A 21,311-nucleotide genomic window follows, 5' to 3' on the forward strand; every position below is an offset into this window, starting at 1 on the left:
CTCGTTTTATGTGGATAGACTAAGACTTAGTACTAGCTCTATTACAATCTGAGTAGCAGCCTTCAGACACAAAGGAAAGCTTAGTTGGTATAGTATCTACTTAACCGTAAGTTGCTGCAACAACACTGGGCCTAATTTATTAAGAGTGTCCTATAAGTACCCTGTTTCCCTATAGCATCCACAATCAAATCTACCCTAAAAGTGGAAAATTATACTCTAAATCTTAAAACTTGACTTTAGACACTTATCTAAATGCTATATATGTAATTCAATTAACTCATAGACAACATTTCAGTTACCACACAAAAGAATGAAGTGTTTACCTTAACATCCCCTTACCCTGACACATGCACAGATCATATCTGATGTATGTGTAAACTAAGCTATATTTCCTCAGAAATATGGCGAATTACCTTTTAATTCAATGTATGTTTATTCTAATGGAATCTGTATTACTCTGAAAAAAATGTTGATAAAACATAATCTTATGTAAAAAAATTGTCTCTCCTCTTGCAATTATTGGTTCTACTGTTACCTATTCATTTTACTGCATCTAACCCCTTCTGGTACATTTACTGTACTGTAGAATACAATAAGATTCTCACCGGAGAAGCTAGATCTCTTCTAAAAGCTGGACCAGGTGGGTTGTGCCAGCTGCCAAAGCTCAGAAATCTGGTAAATAACCTGGATGATAAATCAACTCTCCAACATCTATTAGAATTTGACACATCCACAACCACAATTTTTAGTGGTCTAATCATTTACTGACTTTGTAAAGTAAATCTCTCCTGCGAGAAATAACAGGGCTGCCTTTACTGATGACCCTCGGACAATAACAGTTGCCTGGCTGTTATGGTGCTTCACAAGCTTTAAGTTTGTATCACTGGCCCAGAACAAACAAAACAGAACAGTAAAACAAGAACAAAGCTAAAATTTCTTATCTGCATATACACTATATTACCAAAAAGTATTGGGACGCCTGCCTTTACACGCAAATGAACTTTAATGGCATCCCAGTCTTAGTCCGTAGGGTTCAATATTGAGTTGGCCCACCCTTTGTAGCTACAACAGCTTTAACTCTTCTGGGAAGGCTGTCCACAAGGTTTAGGAGTGTGTCTATGGGAATATTTGACCATTCTTCCAGAAGCGCAATTTTGAGGTCAGGCACTGATGTTAGATGAGAAGGCCTGGCTTACAGTTTCCACTCTAATTCATCCCAAAGGTGTTCTATCGGTATGAGGTCAAGACTCTGTGCAGGCCAGACAAGTTCCTCCACTCCAAACTTGCTCATCCATGTTCCCACAAATTTTGGAGTGTGAAATTGTCCAAAATGTCTCGGTATTGTCACACTCTGGATGGAGGTTAAAGTGCAGAGGGCATCCATTGCAGCTCAGTGCGTGTCACCCCTGGAAGTGGTACAGGAGGTGAAGCATCCCCAGTAGCACAGGTCGCCTGTGGTGAGCACCAGATGATTTCAGGAACTCTGGGTAAGGCAGGCAACTAGAGGAGTAGTAAAAGCCAGGCCGAGGGTCAAACACTGGTGATCAGTTTCAAGAGCAAGGTAAGTAGCAGAACAGGGACGAGCCGGGGTCATACACTGGGAAAACAGGCAGGTAGTAGCAAGAGCAAGTCCGAGAGGCAAGCCAAGGGTCAAACACCAGGAGGAGATCAGATGGTTCAGAAACAAGCCAGGTCACAACAGGAAGTCCAAACAGGAAACAGGAAGCTGAAAGATAATCCAGCAATGAGTCTGCTCCTATGGCCACCTTTTATAGGCCAGCAGAGGCAGTGTCAATTGAAGTAGGAACGACCATTGCTATTACTGGCAATGTTGCCAGTTCTCCTACGGCCATTTCCCTGATGGGCCAGCAGAGGGCTGTGTCGATTGAGCCAGGAGTGTCCATGACTAGTACTGGCAGGAAGCAGGAAGCTGAAAGATAATCCAGCAATGAGTCTGCTCCTATGGCCACCTTTTATAGGCCAGCAGAGGCAGTGTCAATTGAAGTAGGAACGACCATTGCTATTACTGGCAATGTTGCCAGTTCTCCTACGGCCATTTCCCTGATGGGCCAGCAGAGGGCTGTGTCGATTGAGCCAGGAGCGTCCATGACTAGTACTGGCAGGAAGCAGGAAGCTGAAAAATAATCCAGCAATGAGTCTGCTCCTATGGCCACCTTTTATAGGCCAGCAGAGGCAGTGTCAATTGAAGTAGGAACGACCATTGCTATTACTGGCAATGTTGCCAGTTCTCCTACGGCCATTTCCCTGATGGGCCAGCAGAGGGCTGTGTCGATTGAGCCAGGAGCGTCCATGACTAGTACTGGCAGAAATGCCAGGACGGCTGTGTCCCTGACAGGTATGCTGACACCTTAAGAGTTCCCGTCACTGGAACTAAGGGGCCAAGCCCAACCCCTGAAAAACAACCCCACACCATAATCCCCTCCACCAAATGATTTGGACCAGTGCACAAAGCAAGGTCCATAAAGACATAAATGAGTGAGTTTGGGGTAGAGGAACTTGACTGACCTGCACAGAGTCCTGACCTCAAAACGGATAGAACACCTTTGGGGTGAATTAGAGCAGAAACTGTGACTCAGGCCTTCTCATCCAACATCACTGCCTGACCTCAAAATGCACTTCTGGAAGAATGGTCAAACATTTCCACAGACCCATAGTTGAAGCTGTTAGAGCTGCGCAGGGTGTGCCAACTCAATATTGAACTCTACGGACTAAGACTGGGAGGCCATTAAAGTTCATGAGCATGGAAAGGCAGGCGTCCCAATACTTTTGGTAATATAGTGTATACTCTTAATCAGTATCTCTGAGTCTTGAAAGCAGTAGGTCAGCTTAAAGTTTATGTAAAGCCTAAGAAATAACTTATCTTATTTACTACCTTTTTAATTTGTTAAGTATACAGTTGAAAGTTACATTTGTTTGATAAGCGCAGAATAAAACCTGCCAGGCACCTGGTGAGCTATTAAATTCCAGTCCTTTTTGCCTAACTTACTATCAGTTATCATTGTTTTCAGCTAAATGTGGACTACAGAACCCCTTCCCAAAGGTATGGAAAAGAAGAAAGGGCGAGGGATTCTGTAGTCCTAAAATACCTTCTGCCCTAAAGTAAAAGAGATGCTCCTTCATAGTTACAGTGTGGGAAGTAAGCATTGTCACCCTAGGACACTAACTGCTACATGCAGGATATCCAGGTAAAAATTAAGGGAAAAAGCCTAAAAATATGAATGCAGCCACCACATCCAAGGACTGGTAAGCTGTAATATTACATTTTTGTTCTTCTGTATCAGGACTTTTAAACCAGGGAGCTGAGGCACCCAAGGGTGCCTTGAGGTTTCTTCAGGGGTGCCTTGGCAAAATGCCTAAAAATTGATCAAAAATTGTATACAAGCCGGTGAGTAGATGAAGCCTGCCTTTTAGTTACACAAAGCCACAGGTTTTCATTATGCGTCATTACGACTTTCTACACACTGGCATCCTAACAACCAATGAAGTCATAAGTTGATAAGGAGGATATCTGTTGCATCCACAGCATCCTTGTTTAGCCCTCCTCTGCCTCAGCACTGGAGTAACATAAGCTGACTGATGGAGAGAAATTAAGGGAGAAGAGAAACATTGGTATACTAGTCAGTACCAGTGTGCAAAAGTGTATTTGCTTTGGAAGAACAAATCCCCTCTAACGTTGGGTGTCCTACTTATGGATATTGCTGCATTATGTAAAGCTATTTGAATATTTTTTTACATTTTAGAATGGGGTGCCTCTAAACTGTCCATAAATTTAACCACTTGCCGACCAGTCACGTTGACTGTACTGCGGCAAAGTGGTTTGTTATCGTCTGGCGATGTAGACCTACGTCACCAGACAATCCCCCCTCTAGGCGGCGCGCGCGCGCCACCGGAGGCTCGATCCCGCTGTATTCAGTCACAGCGGGAGTCGGGCAAGGGGAGGAGCGGCGGTGATCACCGCTGCTCTTCCCCGATCGTCGGGGATCTAGTGTGGAAATCCGCCCGCTTTGTTTTCTCCTAAGTGACAGGCAGTGTCAGATCGCAGGTTTCAGCATAGCTCAACCTGCGATCTGTCCCTGTGTCACTCAGTCACCTCCCCCCACACATGTCAGTAAGCACCAGGCATATATTAACGCCTCCCTCTCCAATAAAAATTAACCCCTTCCCTGCCAGTGTCATTTTTACAGTAACAGTGCATATGTATATCTGATTACTGTAGTAATGTCACTGGTACCCCCAAAAGTGTCAAAAATGTAAGTCAAGGGTCCGATCTGTCCGCCGCAATGTCGCAGTCCCGCAAAAAAAAAATCGCAGATCGCCGCCATTACTCGTTAAAAAAATAAACACCAAAAATGACAGAAATCTTTCCCTTAGTTAGTAAACGCAATAACGTTTGCACAAACCAATCAAAATAAGCTTATTGCGATTTTTTTTTTACCAAAAATATGTAGCAGAAAACAAATTGGCCTAAAATGATAAAAAAATTTGATTTTTACATTTTTGGGGGGGGGGGGGAATTTCATATAAAAAAAATGTGAAAAATATTGTTATTTTTTCAAAATTGTCGCTCTTTTTTTGTTTATAGCGCAAAAAGTAAATATCGCACAGGTGATCAAATACCACCAAAAGAAAGCTCTATTTGTGGGGGGAAAAGGACATAAATTTAATTTGGGTACAGCGTTGCACGACCGCGCAATTGTCCGTTAAAATAACGCAGTGCCGAATCGCAAAATATGGCCTGGTCAGGAATGGGGTAAAAACCTTCTGGTCATAAAGCGGTTAAAAATACGCTCATTGAGAATTTTTTTGCCAAAGACATGTAGCTAAATACATTTTGGCCTAAATATATGACAAAAATTGAATATATTGGATATTTTTTAACTGTCAAAGTAGAAAAATATTGTTATTTTTTCAAAATTGTCGAATTTTTTAATTAATATCGCAAAAAATGAAAATCGCACAGGTGATCAAATACCACCAAAAGAAAGCTCTGTTTGTGGGAAAAAAAGGACGTAAATTTCGTTTGGGTATGGCGTTGCATGACCGCGCAATTGTCAGTTAAAGTCGCACAGTGCCGAATCGCAAAAAGTGGCCTGGACGTAAGACAGCAAAATCCTCCGGTGGTAAAGTGGTTAAAGGATGCCTTCAGATTGTCTATAACTTTAAAGGGTGCCTTCAGATTGTCTATAACTTTAAAGGGTGCCTTCACTGAAAAAAGGTTGAGAAATACTGGTCTAGATAACAGCTAGGCAAGTAACAAACCCAGGAAAGCCTCACAATGGCAATCCCCGTGTTTTACAGAAGGAGGTTCAACCGTGGATATGTGTGTTAGTTGAAAATATTCTTCTGGGGTCAAATTTATGATTATTTTTTTTTTTTTTACTTAAACATACTAAAAGAAATATGTGATCCATATAACCAAAATAAATATGTTAATTTTTTTTCTCAAAAGATGCCACGATAAATTATCGTTATCGCACTTCGGTTAATTTATTTTTAGCTCATGTTCTAAACAGAAAGAAATGCTATTTTGTGTAAATCCTACTATGCCAGGAAGTTCCCCTAACATCTCTGTGACTTTATTTTGTAAGCACTCCCACCCATTTCAGAGGAAAGCCAGAGCTCTTTCAGCACGGCTTGCTGGCTCTATATAAGCTGCGCAGCTTCTCAGTTCAGCATCCTTCACTGCAAAGATGAGGTCTCTCTTCTGTGTCTTAGCCTCTGTTACTTTACTAACTGGCCTCCATGCTACAGAAGAACAGAATGCTCCATCACAAAAGCCTGACAATGCCTGTCCTATAAAAATGAAGACTGGGGGTAAATGTGACGAAGATGGCAATTGTCCCTATCAGATAACCATGCCTCCCATGACTATTCAGCTACCTAAGCAGTTTCAGCTGCTTGAAAAAACCCTCAAAGAAGTCCAGAGCCTGAAAGAAATAGTAAATAACTTGAAGAAATCATGTCAGGACTGCAAACTGCAGGCAGATGACAATCTGGAGAAGGACAAAGATGAGGTGTCGGATGGGGGCCAGGTAAATCAAATCCAAGATCTGCAGTCTAAAGTGAAGAAAATGTCTATAAGTCTGAAGAACGCTCGATCCCAAATAACCACCTTGCAGGATCAACTGGAGAAGGTGAACTCGGTCAGTATGAACAGCGTGGAAGATTATGTCGACAGTAAAATGGCCAATTTATCAAGAGAAATGAACAACGTGGACAAATGCTCATTCAATTGCCCACTACTTCAGCCAAATCCAAGTAAGCCTGTCCAATTTATAAATATATATGTAAAGTATATAAAATTGCTAGTTATATTCATGGCATAATAATATTTGTTCTATATATTTCTATTTATTCTATTTATAGATTTATAGATTCTATTTATATAATCCGTTTTCTTATACAAGTGCAGACAAAGTGGTTTACATACCAATTTATTTGTACCAAATATAAATGTTAAACCTAATTTTAACACAATAAAGCATAAAGTTCAACATATTAAACTGTGTTATTTAACATTAAGAAGTACAATTTAAACATACGCTGTAGTTCCAAGGGTACAATAATACAACAATATACTATGCTCTGAGATAGAATGATCACACAAATTACTACCCTACTCCCCCAGTTTTATTTTGTTAGAAGTTACACAGGCAAACCCTAATTTGATCGGAAGTTGCCACGTTGTTTTTATACCTACTGGATGCTTAAACTAATTTCAATTCATTACAAGGTGTCATATCATCTTAATTTTATGTGTTGAAAACTTTATTGTTTCTCCTTACATCTACTTATATTGCTGTGGTGGCTCCATATCAGAGGTGCAACTAAGGTCTCCAGCGCCCTTGGCGAGGAGCTGTATCGGCACCCCCCCCCCCCCCCCCAAATGAAAAAGTAAAAAATGTAATTTCTTTTCTTGTTTAGATCAATTTGATTTTTCTACATTTCATTTTCTAAATTTTTAAAGGTGATGTTCCTATATAAGTTCTCCACCATGTAAAGGGAAACTAAAAAAAAACATATGTAGCATTAGATTTTGTTTCCTAATCCTCCCTGTCCCATAAAAAAAAATGTATAAAAAGGGAATTGAAAGTTTCTGAGGTTTCCAGCAGTCACTCAAAGCCCTCCGCGCTATATGAAACCACTGCAACTCGTACACATGAAATAGCAAAGCTCCATATACAATGCTTTCCCAATAATGCCAATAATAATCTGTGTTATCAACCTCAAATCATAAATATATATTTACACATATTAAGGCCCCTTTCACACTTGGACTCCGTTTTTCTCAGCTGGGGATCAATCCGCCGATTCCCCGCTGAGCGGGCGGATGGCAGCTCCGTCTCTGCTCTGTGTGCGGAGACGGAGCTGTCAGGTCCCTGCTGTCCTCTATGGGGGAATCGGATGAGAACGGACCGCCTGTCCATTCTCATACGATCCCATCCCCTCCGCCAGACGGATGGAAAATAGGGTTTCCATCCGTCCGGATTTGTCTCCACTGACATCCGCTGCCCCATAGAGATGCATGGGGCATCCGTTCAGATCCGCCTAAAAAACTGACAGGCGGATCTGAACGGTCCGCATGTGTGAAAGGGGCCTTAGGCTTGTGTGATGATGGTAATGTGCCAGAGAAATGTTTCACGCCATTTTGTAAGCATAGTAGAGGCACATCACACTTTATGACAAGCACAACACAGGCCATTACACCTTATTCCAAACACAAGATTGATAAAACATGCCTTTTTACAAGCATAACACACCATACCAGTGCTGGACTGGGGATAAAAACCAGCCCCAGTTCAAGTTTTATACCAATTCACAGGACTTGCCCCAGGACTTACATCAGCAAAGAGATTGCACTTACAGGAATTGCCCCAGCACTTACCCCATCACTGAGATTGCTGGGGCAAGTCCTGTGAGTGCAATCTCAGTGATGGGGTAAGTGGTGGGGCAAGTCCTGTGAGTGCACTTACCACATCACTGAGATTGCACTCACAGGACTTGCCCCAGCACTGAGATTGCACTCACAGGACTTGCCCCAGCAATTACCCCTTCACTGAGATTGCACTCACAGGACTTGCCCCAGCACTGAGATTGAACTCACAGGACTTGCCCCAGCACTGAGATTGCACTCACAGGACTTGCCCCAGCAATTACCCCATCACTGAGATTGAACTCACAGGACTTGTCCCAGCACTCAGGACTTACCCTGGCATTTAGACTGCATTCACAGGACTTGCCTGAGGACGTCAAACAGCCTCCTGCATGAACCATGCAGAAGGAAAAAGATGCTGGATATGGCAACAAAGGCGGCATCACATTGGCCAAGAGAGTATTCTCTCACACTCTTACGGCCGCATCTGCATCCCGCCACTGCCAATTTCTTGAAAGGCCACATCCTACAGCGGCCCCAGTAGTCTGGCCCTACACCCTATTACAGACAGGAGTCTTTACTGGTGTCACTACATTTTGTGAAAACATTTTTATAGCTAACAAATACTTTGGTTGTTACCGATGAACTCAGGCTGCTTGAGTATAGTTGGGACTGCGCATGATGTATTGGGGTGTCACGGTGTAATGGGGACTGTATATTGGGCTGTCTCAGCTACAGTTTGTGCGTGATATATTTGGCTGCATGTGATGTATTATATTGTCTGTGTGTGATAGTGTGATGTTTTTGAGCTGTGTACATGTGATGGAAACTCTGTGTTGGTATTGGGCTGGCTGTGTGATGAGAATGTGTGTGATCATTTTGTGCTGTTTATGTGTAATGGGGACTGCTTGTGTTTGTGATGGTTTTGGGCTGTCTGTGTATGGTGGGACTAACTGTGTTTGTCTTTGAATGACAGTAATAACCAATGATGAGTAGATAGCATCATGTAACATGTGCTTCATTCTCACACAATATGTAACCCTGGGTACATATATATCATCTACTCAAAAGGTTCACTTCATTACTTATGGTCTTAGTAGTAATGCCACTGTCTAGAATGTCCACTCCACAAGCTCCCTCAGTCCCTATGCCAACTGCAGTCTCAGCCAGGTAGGTAAGGTGTCAAACCTTAGGTGTAGCCGTATTATCCGCTCTGCTCAGTCCCTCCCTAGTCCCTCTGCAATTTCTAGGCAAGGTAAGATGTGACTGCAATCTCCGCTCACTTCTACCCCCCTCCCATCCATGTCTCTTCTACCCCCCTTCCATTCTCTATTCTTCTCTCTTCCATGTCTCTCTCCCCTTCCTCAATATCTCCAGCCCCCTTGCCAACCTCCCCCCTTCGTCAATATTCCCCCACTTGCCAACCTCCCCCCTTCCTCAATATCTCCAGCCCCCTTGCCAACCTCCCCCCTTCCCCAATATTTCCCCCCCTTGCTAACCTCTTCCCTTCCTAAATAACTCCAGCCCCCTTGCCAACCTCTCCACTTCCTCAATATCTCCCTACCTTGCCAACCTCCTTCCTTCCTCAATATCCCCCCCCTTGCCAACCTCCCCCGGTCCTCAATATTCCCCCCCCGCTAACATCCCCCCTTCCTCAATACCCCCCCCCCCCTTGCCATCTCCCCCCCTTCCTCAATATCTCCAGCCCCCTTGCCAACCTCCCCCCTTCCTAAATATTCCCCCCACTTGCCAACCTCCCCCTTCCTCAATATCTTCAGCCCCCTTGCCAACCTCCCCCCCTTCCTCAATATTTCCTCCCTTTGCCAACCTCCCCCCTTCCTCAATATCCCCCCCCCTCCTCAATATCTCCAGTCCCCTTGCCAACTTCCCCCATTCCTCAATATGTCCCTCCCCCTTGCCAACCTCCCCCTTCCTCAATATCTCCAGCCCCCTTGGCAACCTCCCCCCTTCCTCAATATCCCCCCTCCTTAATATTTTCCCCCTCTTGCCAACTTCCCCCCCCTTACTCAATATACCCTCCCAGCCTTCCTGAAATCTATCTACCTATGCAATCCTCATCCCACGCAGCACTCACAGAGCCTGCTGTCCAATAAATGGCTATCCTCACTTGCCTCCCTCCCTGACATTTTGCCTGTCATGGCAGGGGAGGGGGGCGCCCAATGTCTGGCGCACTGTCTGTGTCATGCTGAGCACTGGGTAGTCACGGGATACCCAGCACTCCTACGCAGACTGCGAGGGGGAGGTGCTCCCCCTGTGTACAGTTTGTGCGGTTCCTTGATAGAGCCGCACACTGCCTGGGGGCGCCGGGGGTGCAGGCTGAGCAGAGGGCGCAAAAATCACTGCCAACATTGCCAATTGATTCTTGCGCTCCTCTCGGCCTGCGCCCCTGGCGGGCGCCGATCTCGCCGACCCCTTGGTGTGCCCCTGCTCCCTATGCTGCATGGCTCCCTATGGAGCCACCGCAGTGGGTACACTCCCCTACCTGGACTACTGAGCTATGTATTAGAGGAAGAGGGACCTATAGAAAAGCCTTGATTGCAATTTTTGCATGCATATTTGCATATCACACATTGTGCATTATAGGAAATGTAGTCCTGGCATCAGACACAGGAATACAATTCTGTGCAGGTATCTAGCTGGAAGTGAATGAAGGGGGAAGCACGGGTACATGGGAGTTAGCAGTGCCTGCTAAAGATATGTATAAAGTCTGTTTACGAATACATAAGTTGCTATTTATTTGTAAAATTTAATACTACTCTAAAGGAGTTTTAAAGTCAGAAGGTTTTTTTTATCTTAATGCATTCTTTGCAGAGCCAGGACAAGGGGTGGGTAAGAGGGACGGTTGCCCTGGGTGCAATGGTTTATTGCAGGGATGGGGGGGGGGCCTTGACCCTAACCCTAAGGGAAGGGGGGGCGCAGTTTGGCATCCTTGCCCTGGGCGCTGGATGACCTTGTCCCAGCACTGATTCTATGCATTAAGATAAAAAGCCTTCTTGGTGTAGCAGCCTCTCCAGCACCCCCTAAAACTTACCTAAGCCTCATCTCTGTCCAGCGATGTCCACGAGTCCCTCGACCGCCCGGGACTCTCCCTCCTGATTTTCTGAGACACAGCTGCGGCACAATTGGCTCCCGCAGCTGTCACTCAAAGTCAGTTAGCCAATCAGGATAGAGAGGGGGTGGGGCTGAACAGCAGCTCCGTGTCTGAATGGACATACAGAGCTGCAGCTCGGCTCGGGTGCCCCCATAGCAACCTGCTTGCTGTGGGGGCACTAGATAGGAGGGAGGGGCCAGAAGCAGCAACGAGGGACTGGGGAAGAGGGGGATCCAGGCTGCTTTGTGAAAAACCAACTGCACAGAGGAGGTAAGTGTAAAATTGTATTTTTTATTTTATTTTTAATTTTTTTTTTAACGAAACTTTACAATCACTTTAAGATATCCCACATTTAAACTCAATTTACCATAAGTCTCATATCTCAAAACACTAAATAACCCAAATAATTAAACCAGTAGGTACATTGATAGAGGCATGTGTCACCTGTATAGAAAGCTGAAACAATATTTAAATTGTTCATACATCTACAGTAATTTAGCACCATCACCTCTTGTATTCAGGATGTAAACATACAGAAATTGTATTCTTGTAAAAGGTTATTTGGATAGCTTAAACAAAACTGGGATACATACTTCATATGTGATAACTGCCACAGACAGCGAGGGGTTGATCTACTAAAGGCAAAAAGACTGTGCATTTTGCAAAGTGCACTTGCATTCTGCAAGTACAGTTGCTCCAGAGCTTAGTAAATATGGTAAAGCTTCACTTTGCAAAGAATACCCAATCACATGCAAGGAAAATAAAAAAAAAACCTGCATTATTGATTGGATTGGATTGGATTGGATGATGGAGGTCAACAGAGCTTCGGCTCATTTACTAAGATCTGGAGCAACTGCTGTTGAAGTGTGCAAGTGCACTTTGCAAAGTGCACAGTCTATTTGCCTTTAGTAAATCAACCCCAGAATGACACTATTACTTACACCCTAAAGTTCTACAATGTTCTGTGACACTTCCCCACCTTTAGCTACCTCACTTTTGATATCCAACATGTTACAAAGCAATGCAATAAAGAATTATTCGCTCACAATTCTGGCACTTTGAAGTTTATTTACTAAAGGCAAATAGACTGTGCACTTTGAAAAGTGCAGTTGCTCTCTGCAAGTGCAGTTGCTCCAGAGCTTAGTAAATGAGGGAGAGCTCTGCTGACTTCTATCATCCAATCATGTAGACCCAAAAATGCAATTTTTTTTTTTTAATTTCCTTGCATGTGATTGGGTATTTTTGTAATTACCTTACCTTACCACATTTACTAACCTCTGGAGCAACTACACTTTGCAAAGTGCATAGTCTATTTGTCTTTAGTAAATCAAACCCTTTATGTCTGCTTTCTGGTGTGCAGAGAAATTTAGAGAGTTAATATGAACACAGTCAGGTAATTACATTCGATTGTTTAAATAAACTAGACAACAGATTGTTTCCTATACTTGATTGAAGCTTTTAGTCCCGGGTTCACACTGGTGCGATGTGGGAAACCCTGCAATTCAGTGCCAGTTCCTGCATCGCACCTGAATCACACACTAGTTCATACTAAGATCTGCGAACCGCTGGGGTTGTCAATTTAAAGTTAATGACACCCCCAGATCAGTTTGCAGATCGCAGTGCAAACTTTTAAATGGTGCAGGAATCAGATCACATAGGTGTGAACACCCATGCAATGTGATTCCTGTGCGGGCCAAAAAAAAGGATCCTGCAACCATTTTGGTGCAAATGCAATGCAATTTCACCCATACCGTTTGTATGGCTGAAATCGCATCGCACAGACATCGCATGTGATCTGCACAGCAATGCGTTGCGAATTCAATGTCTGTCATCGCACAAGTGTGAACCCAGCCTTAAACTATAGACAAACTCTTAACCCTTTGTTTAAAGTTTGACACTTTTGTCATCCCAAAGGGGAGAGGGGTTTTACAATTGTCCATCTAATCCTATGGTGACTGATTCACACCTCCAAAGCCCATGGTGAGGTCAGATGGGTACTTTCAGCACAGTGTCCACAATACCATTGTTTTGACATAAATGCGCTGCATTGTCATATATTTCAATTGACATAAGCATGTTGATGGATCTTTTTTTTAAACACATCACTCTAGAGTTCTACAGGTGCCAGGCCATTTCTTGTGGCCCTCGCACCTCTTCTGAGCTGAGGCACCCACCTCTTTTCCGCTCACCCCCTTGTCTCAGCAGTCGGCAGCAGAGAGGAGGAAAAAACTTCTTTGCAAGATCCTGCGCTTCTCTGTGAAGCTGCAGAGAGACTCTTCTCTGCCCTTGCCCCTGTCTCAGGAGTCAGCAGCTGAGAGGACAGAACTCCTCTTACAGATCTTGTGCCTCTCTGTGCAGCAGAAGTTCTTCTCTCTGCCTACCCTGGTCTCAGCATTCAGTCGACTCCAGCAGCTGACTCCTGCCCTCCTCTGGTCCTTCTCCAAACCCTACATTTTATGCTTCCCAGCTTCTTCCTAGAAGCAGTACAATGTAACGGGGTTACATTGTGATATATATTAGGGTGGAGGACTCTTAACTTCTGATAGTGATTGTCTCTTGACATCTGATGTAAGGGGGTGGGGTGCTCTGGACATTTAGTCTTACAGATACAAGCGGCCCTTTGAGGGGAACCATAATGCTGATGCGGCCCACAATGCAATGGAGTTTGACACCCCTTTCTAGAGCCTCTCTCAAGTTATTAAGAAATGAATTTTCTAAATGGAATATTGCATTAAACTCTTTAACAAGTTTTTATAAATTGCTCCAGAGATGGGAGATATTTTGCTATGAGGTCGGGGCATATCCATTTCAAATCATAATAATATATTGACTAACCCATATCTAACAGAGCCAGAACAAATTGTTCTCAAAAGAGAGGTAACTTACTGGAGAAAGTACTGGAAAAAGAGGAAATGCGAGGTGATTTTCTGATCATGGGAGAAAACATGGGATCACGAGTTACAAATTAATGACACAGAAAGAGATTGAAAACAAAACTGCAGAGAAACAGGTGCTTACACTGGCTGGCGTCTGCTGCAGCTCGTTGTGTATAAAGATTTCCAATAAGGAAATCTTGGCAAACGATTTAAGTAACATAGAGCAATGCTTAGTGAGAAGGAAAGTGCTCCACGGGGGCTTATTGAAGATAAAGCAACAGCGAGGAAGCAAAGTAAAAAACAGGTAACTAAGCTTACTACTTGTGTTTAGAAAGTTGGAATACTCATAACAAGAACAGTAAGTTACTATTTAGCTAATTATTTTTTTCCACCTCCCACCTATTATTTCCTAATAAGGGATAGTGAATCAAAGTGTTGACCATGATGGGGGTACGATAGGAACACACACACACACACACACATATATATATATATATATATATATATATATATACAGTGGGTACGGAAAGTATTCAGACCCCCTTAAATTTTTCACTCTTTGTTATATTGCAGCCATTTGCTAAAATCATTTAAGTTCATTCTTCTTCCTCATGAATGTACACATAGCACCCCATACTGACAGAAAAACACAGAATTGTTGACATTGTTGCAGATTTATTAAAAAAGAAAAACTGAAATATCACATGGTCCTAAGTATTCAGACCCTTTGCTCAGTATTTAGTAGAAGCCCCCTTTTGATCTAATACAGCCAGGAGTCTTTTTGGGAAAGATGCAACAAGTCTTTCACTCCTGGATTTGGGGATCCTCTGCCATTCCTCCTTGCAGATCCTCTCCAGTTCTGTCAGGTTGGATGGTAAACGTTGGTGGACAGCCATTTTTAGGTCTCTCCAGAGATGCTCAATTAGGTTTAAGTCAGGGCTCTGGCTGGGCCATTCAAGAACAGTCACAGAGTTGTTGTGAAGCCGCTCCTTCGTTATTTTAGCTGTGTGCTTAGGGTCATTGTCTTGTTGGAAGGTAAACCTCCGGCCCAGTCTGAGGTCCAGAGCACTCTGGAGAAGGTTTTTGTCCAGGATATCCCTGTACTTGGCCGCATTCATCTTTCCCTCGATTGCAACCAGTCGTCCTGTCCCTGCAGCTGAAAAACACCCCCACAGCATGATGCTGCCACCACCATGCTTCACTGTTGGGACTGTATTGGACAGGTGATGAGCAGTGCCTGGTTTTCTCCACACATACCGCTTAGAATTAAGGCCAAAAAGTTCTATTTTGGTCTCATCAGACCAGAGAATCTTATTTCTCACCATCTTGGAGTCCTTCAGGTGTTTTTTAGCAAACTCCATGCGGGCTTTCATGTGTCTTACACTGAGGAGAGGCTTCCGTCGGGCCACTCTGCCATAAAGCCCCGACTGGTGGAGGGCTGCAGTGATGGTTGACTTTCTACAACTTTCTCCCATCTCCTGACTGCATCTCTGGAGCTCAGCCACAGTGATCTTTGGGTTCTTCTTTACCTCTCTCACCAAGGCTCTTCTCCCCCGATAGCTCAGTTTGGCCGGACGGCCAGCTCTAGGAAGGGTTCTGGTCGTCCCAAACGTCTTCCATTTGAGGATTATGGAGGCCACTGTGCTCTTAGGAACCTTAAGTGCAGCAGAAATCTTTTTGTAACCTTGGCCAGATCTGTGCCTTGCCACAATTCTGTCTCTGAGCTCTTCAGGCAGTTCCTTTGACCTCATGATTCTCATTTGCTCTGACATGCATTGTGATCTGGAAGGTCTTATATAGACAGGTGTGTGGCTTTCCTAATCAAGTCCAATCAGTATAATCAAACACAGCTGGACTCAAATGAAGGTGTAGAACCATCTCAAGGATGATCAGAAGAAATGGAAAGCACCTGAGTTAAATATATGAGTGTCACAGCAAAGGGTCTGAATACTTGTGATATTTCACATGTGATATTTCAGTTTTTCTTTTTTAATAAATCTGCAACAATGTCAACAACTCTGTGTTTTTCGGTCAGTATGGGGTGCTATGTGTACATTCATGAGGAAGAAGAATGAACTTAAATGATTTTAGCAAATGGCTGCAATATAACAAAGAGTGAAAAATTTAAGGGGGTCTGAATACTTTCCGTACCCACTGTATATATATATATATATATATATATATAATTGTTTGACAATAGTGCACAACAAAGGATTCCCAAAGCACTAAAGGTTAACTAGTGATACAGCAGAGCAGGCTGATTAAAACCTTGGACTGCACTGCCTGATAATGATAAGGCATGAGGCATTACTTTAATGCCTTATTAAGTAAATGGATTCTTTCAGCACCCTAAAAGTAATAACATGGCCCTCACACGGTTGTACGCTTAAAGCCAAGTTCATCTTTTGGAACGTGTTACATGTTCCACCCATATTTAGGTTGGAACATGAAACATGTTCCAGCTCCTGCTGCCTGTTCCCCCAATCTCATCCTCATTGTGAAATTGGGCAGGGGGTGTTCTCCCCACACCCGCTGTCAACATTTAAAAACAACACAGGCATGCGGGGCTCTGCCCACACGGCCGTGTCATTCATTAAGGCTCCATGTACATGGGACGTTGTAAATGGCCGTTTAGGAGCAGTTTGGCGTTTTTTTCAGAAGCCCCTGAACCCACCTGCATGTTATCTTATCTGTCCATGTACACAGGGTCATTTACAGTCATTTGCAGGCAGTTAAGTTCAGGGACGTTTTTTGGAACGCAATTATTTGCGTTCGAACGTGTGTTTCCCAGCGTTTCAAATGCAAAAACGGGACCGAATGCGACCGAAAGTGGTGAAGTACGTTCAGCCACGTTATAAGTTTTTTTTTCTTCCGTCCCGTGTACATGGAGCCTTAGGTTCCATGTGAATTAATGAACTACAACTACCATCAGCCACCGCGGCTTGTGGTTCTAAATTAACTGTGAGGGCACTGCTGAGCACTCTCGTAATTCATTCACTCGCCCTACAGCTTTCTAAGAGCCAGCCCATATGAAGGTACTGGCAGAAAGCTGCCTGCATGGCTTGCCCGCAGAATCCCGACATTGCACCTCTGATCCATTGATTATGCATGCAATGCTTTCCAGGCTCCTGCAGGAAAAAATAATAAATTCACATTTTTTTTCCTACAAAATATAAGCCTTTATTATTTTTTCTTGAAGGTAAATGTATCCTTTAAGTATGCCGATGTGAACAAGACTTTTCTCATGACTTGTTTCTCTTAACCTTATTTTTATAGAATATTGACTTGTAAAAAAAAAAAAATTGCTGATTTTTACATTCTCTAGAAAATATACAGTTTATTAATTTCTTATATTTTGTATTATATGTGGTTTCAGAAGGAAAACAATAGAATATATAACATCAGGTATCGCAGACTTTTCTTGCCAGCATAAACTAATTAGTGACATTTAATAGATAACGATTCCCCTCCACATTTCCTATGTTGTGGAAGCATTTCCTTCATGATACCTGAATGAAATACCCCTGTTTATAATTCAGCTGGGACATGGTGTTCTGTGTCGTAGTGTCACTTCCCTAACACACAAGTCTGCACACTAGGTTGAGAGCGGTCCTACATTTAAAGCTTTTTATCTCCAAGAAACAGCTGCAAAGATAAATGTCGGTTATATAAATCAATTAATGACAGCGGAAACCACTGTGTTCTAACATCGTCCACCCTTTCCTATTCAGGAAGCCAAGTTCTCATTCAATGATTATCTTTCCTATTGTCCTTTTAAGAGACTATGCATTCAATGTAATTCAATTTTTTGGGAAAAGCTCACAAAAAATTGGGAGTTGTCTTAGTAAATTGAGACATGGGAAAGTATCTGAAGCATGTAAATGCTTAACAATACTTTTAGGTGGAAAACAGGAAGTAGAAAGTTCAAGCCTTTATACATGGACACAATGTTTAGCCCTGTGAACACCACTAGAGTACTATGAGTACCATCAGTCATTTCGGTCTAGACCAAAAGATATCAACTTCTCCACTTATCTTTAGCCTTCCAATGTACTTTCCCTATAACAATTATTTCTAAACATATACTTTTATTTTTATATTTTGCTGCCATTTCCAGTCTATATGAAAAAGTATATTTTTGCTAAATAACAGTCCCCATAACAAAGGTTGTCCTTAATTTAAATAATCTGGCAACCTGAAAAACAGAACAAACTATCAATTAAAATTTTGTTTTTATAGATGCTAAAGGCATCAACTTCTTTATTGCAGCATCAACATATCATCAGCGAGAATACAAACTGAACATACTATCATTTGCAAGTACTAAAACAATGCCAACTACACTGTATAGGGAACACCGCTTAGCCATGTACCGCTCCATCAGATTCCCTCCTTAGCTATGGTCGTCAAAGGTCAATTATGTACCACTGGATTTTGTATTAGTCACCACATTACAACTCTGCATGCAAAATAAATACTTTAGTACAGCATGACTACAGTATTCCCTGTAAAATTCAGAATATGCAGAGTGTGAGGCTTGCATTATATTTTGCAAATTGTTAGCAGCAGTCATATCTTTTGTTAGTCATATTTTGTATTATGAAATGGGGCTTGCTGCATTTAAAATAAAATAATGCAGAGGTAAAGACAAGATACTGTACAGTATATCTCTTTGGCTCCTGCTGAGTTGTTATTTATTTCTGTGTTTTCTTTACAGGCATGCAGTTTATCTACAAAGATTGTTCCGATTACTTCAAGCTAGGTAAAAGGCTTAATGGCATTTACCACATCATGCCAGATCCAAAGAACAAAACATTTGAAGTGTACTGTGATATGGAGTCCATGGGTGGAGGATGGACTGTGGTGCAGAATCGTCAAGATGGCAGCCTAAATTTTAACAGAACATGGAATGAATATAAAAATGGATTTGGTAACCTTACTGGGGAGTTTTGGCTGGGTAATGATAAGATACATCTATTGACCAAAAGCAGTAACATGATGCTAAGAATAGAACTTGAGGACTTTAAGGGTGTGAAGGAATATGCCACATATGACCAGTTCTATGTCGCCAATGAATACCTTAAATATCGATTGTCAATCAGTGGCTACAGTGGAACAGCGGGTGATGCCCTCCATTTCAGTAAACAGTACAACCATGACCAAAAATTCTTTACAACACATGACAAAGACAATGACAGATATCCTTCTGGAAACTGCGGGGCTTACTACAGCTCCGGATGGTGGTTTGATGCATGTATGTCAGCAAATCTTAATGGCAAATACTATAAGAGTGACTACAAGGGAGTGCGCAATGGAATTTTTTGGGGTACATGGAAAGGTGTGAATGACGAAAACATCAATAGTTTCAGGCAAGCCTTCAAAACTGCTAGAATGATGATCAGACCAAAAGACTTCTCTTTATAAACTTTTTTTTCTAGTTTTGGCCAGAATGAGGAAAGGTTACTGTCATTGACCCTCTTAAGGAGATTTACTCTTATTTAAGTTTTGGTGGTGAGCAAAAACTGAGGGGAAATCTAAAGTTTCACAGTTCTCACTGGAACAGTGTAGAAGAAAATGTTCTGTGACAGCTGTCAAATATGGAATTACACCTCACTCTAGTGGTATTTAGGTCTCACCTCCTATTGTGTCTCTAGGGAAGAAAGTGAGCAAAAATCTTCTTAGGAGGAGACAATGCCAATAAAAAGATGACAAAAAATAGGTTTTGCCATTTTACAAAAGAGTTTGGAAAGAGTTTAAGGATTTTCTTATTTATGTACAATACGTACTACAAGAACCTCCAATAACAAAACAATAACTAAGTAGTGACTTCATGTATGACACACATTTTTTGAAAAACTTGGCAACAAGAACAATTATTATAAAGTATTGTATCTTCAGAAATCAAAATTTCTGAACCTGACCAAAAAGCTGTACTTAAGTGTAGCTAATGGTGCCTGCAAGTTCTTATATTAGCCTTTATAATAATCCCAATATTCCTTTGGATTCCAGGGCCAGGTTGTACATGGGGCCTTGTCCCCATGCCTTTCTGGTGATAAGCCCTACTCATGCCATTTATTTCTAAGTAATAGAGACTCTACCGCCTACTATAGTTTTGGCATTTGACAGTTGAATGAATGGGGAGAGGCTTAACTTGGTCAAAAGTCAAGGCCCCATGTACATGGTTCAAGGAAAGTCCACTGAGGCAAAGTCATTAGTTTATGGGACCTTTCCGTATATAGAACTAAAAAAAGCCAGTTTTCTGCAAGATAAAAGCTAGCATACTTTCCTCTCTGATGGTCCATATCTTCTATCTCCCCTCCATTCCAGCACTGTAGCCTCTTCCAGTCTCTTTAGTATTCAACACATCTGGGTGCGTTAGATGCCTGTATCCCCTGCCTGAGCTGGCCCCTTCCTTCCTTTCAACCCCTACCAGGGAGGAAGCTACCAGCATCTGGCAGGGTGCATAGGCATCCAACAGTACCCAACATGTCCAATGCTGATTAACAGGGGCTGCACTACCTGAAAAAAGGCAAGGTACATGTTGAAGCCAACTGAGAGGAGCATATACTACCTGTTCCCTTACAGGAAATTGGCCTGTTGATAAGTTTAGATACCGGACAGGATTTCTTTAAAGGCTAAGATGGGTGCTGCCAGGCACCATAAGGTGCCTGAACTTCAGTACCAATGTTACCTAAGAAACATTTTAGGCAAGGTCAAGCTCGCTTTAATATTAAAATGTTAGACTACATCTGGTTCCATCTTTAAACAGACTTTATTTTTCGATCTCTCCCTGCCATATTGACTGGATCTATTATTTAGACAGAAATGTCCAGGTGCAGTATGTGAGCATACGAATGGGTTGTCCTTTCTTTCCGTGGATAAGATTTCCATGAGAAAATTAAATATTCTTTCTCAGGAACAAATGAATAATTAAAAAAAAAAAAAAAAAAGTGATGAAATAAATAAATAAGTACCCAAGTATGCAAACAAAGCTCAAATTTCAGCCAATTCCTGCTGAATTAGCCAAAATCTGAGCTGTTGGCACCATCTGGCTCAACAAAAGTTGGTTTTACAATCAACTTTTGTCAAAGGAGTCAGGTAGAAATTTTTCAGTTGAACAGTGACTTCATCAAATCAGATGCAGTCACTGCTTGGCTATTCCGCAAACACGAATCCCAGAGGGTGGTAATATAATGGCCGCCAATAGGGATTTCTTTATTCATGCTGTTTGGCATGAATGTACAAATCTAATAGCCCATGGGCTGAACAAGAGAAATCTTTGCATATATTGTTAGCTTGAGGGGCCTTTTCATTATGCCATCCAATAATTTCTTCTATTTTTACTGCTGGACACCCGTTGGAAGTTTTTTCCCCATCTATAATGCCCATTAACTGACCTGATAACTTCTGATATTAGGAATATTGTAGG

General features: G+C 42.4%; 2 protein-coding genes across 4 annotated transcripts in view; one reads left to right on the forward strand and one right to left on the reverse strand.

Moving 5' to 3' along the window:
- CCDC146 (coiled-coil domain containing 146) overlaps window positions 1-21,311 on the reverse strand; it is a gene marked incomplete at its 3' end in the record, with an annotated part of 155,861 nt that overhangs the window by 86,953 nt on the left and 47,597 nt on the right. The gene's annotated exons all lie outside the window — the stretch shown is intronic.
- On the forward strand, window positions 5,644-19,699 carry FGL2 (fibrinogen like 2). Its single transcript, XM_082255162.1, has 2 exons — window positions 5,644-6,279; window positions 18,600-19,699. Exons 1-2 carry the CDS (start codon window positions 5,712-5,714, stop codon window positions 19,304-19,306), a joined length of 1,275 nt encoding a protein of 424 aa, XP_082111288.1. The 5' UTR covers window positions 5,644-5,711; the 3' UTR covers window positions 19,307-19,699.

The sequence above is a fragment of the Pelophylax lessonae genome (assembly GCF_965119305.1).
Source record: "Pelophylax lessonae genome assembly, chromosome: 4".
In the NCBI taxonomy this organism is placed as follows: Eukaryota; Metazoa; Chordata; class Amphibia; order Anura; family Ranidae; genus Pelophylax; species Pelophylax lessonae.

Excerpts from the sequence above, each read along its gene's own strand:
- FGL2 (XM_082255162.1), top strand. The coding sequence starts at position 5,712 with ATGAGGTCTCTCTTCTGTGTCTTAGCCTCTGTTACTTTACTAACTGGC. Across the intron at positions 6,280-18,599 it reads ACTACTTCAGCCAAATCCAA|GCATGCAGTTTATCTACAAA; the intron begins GTAAGCCTGTCC and ends TTTTCTTTACAG.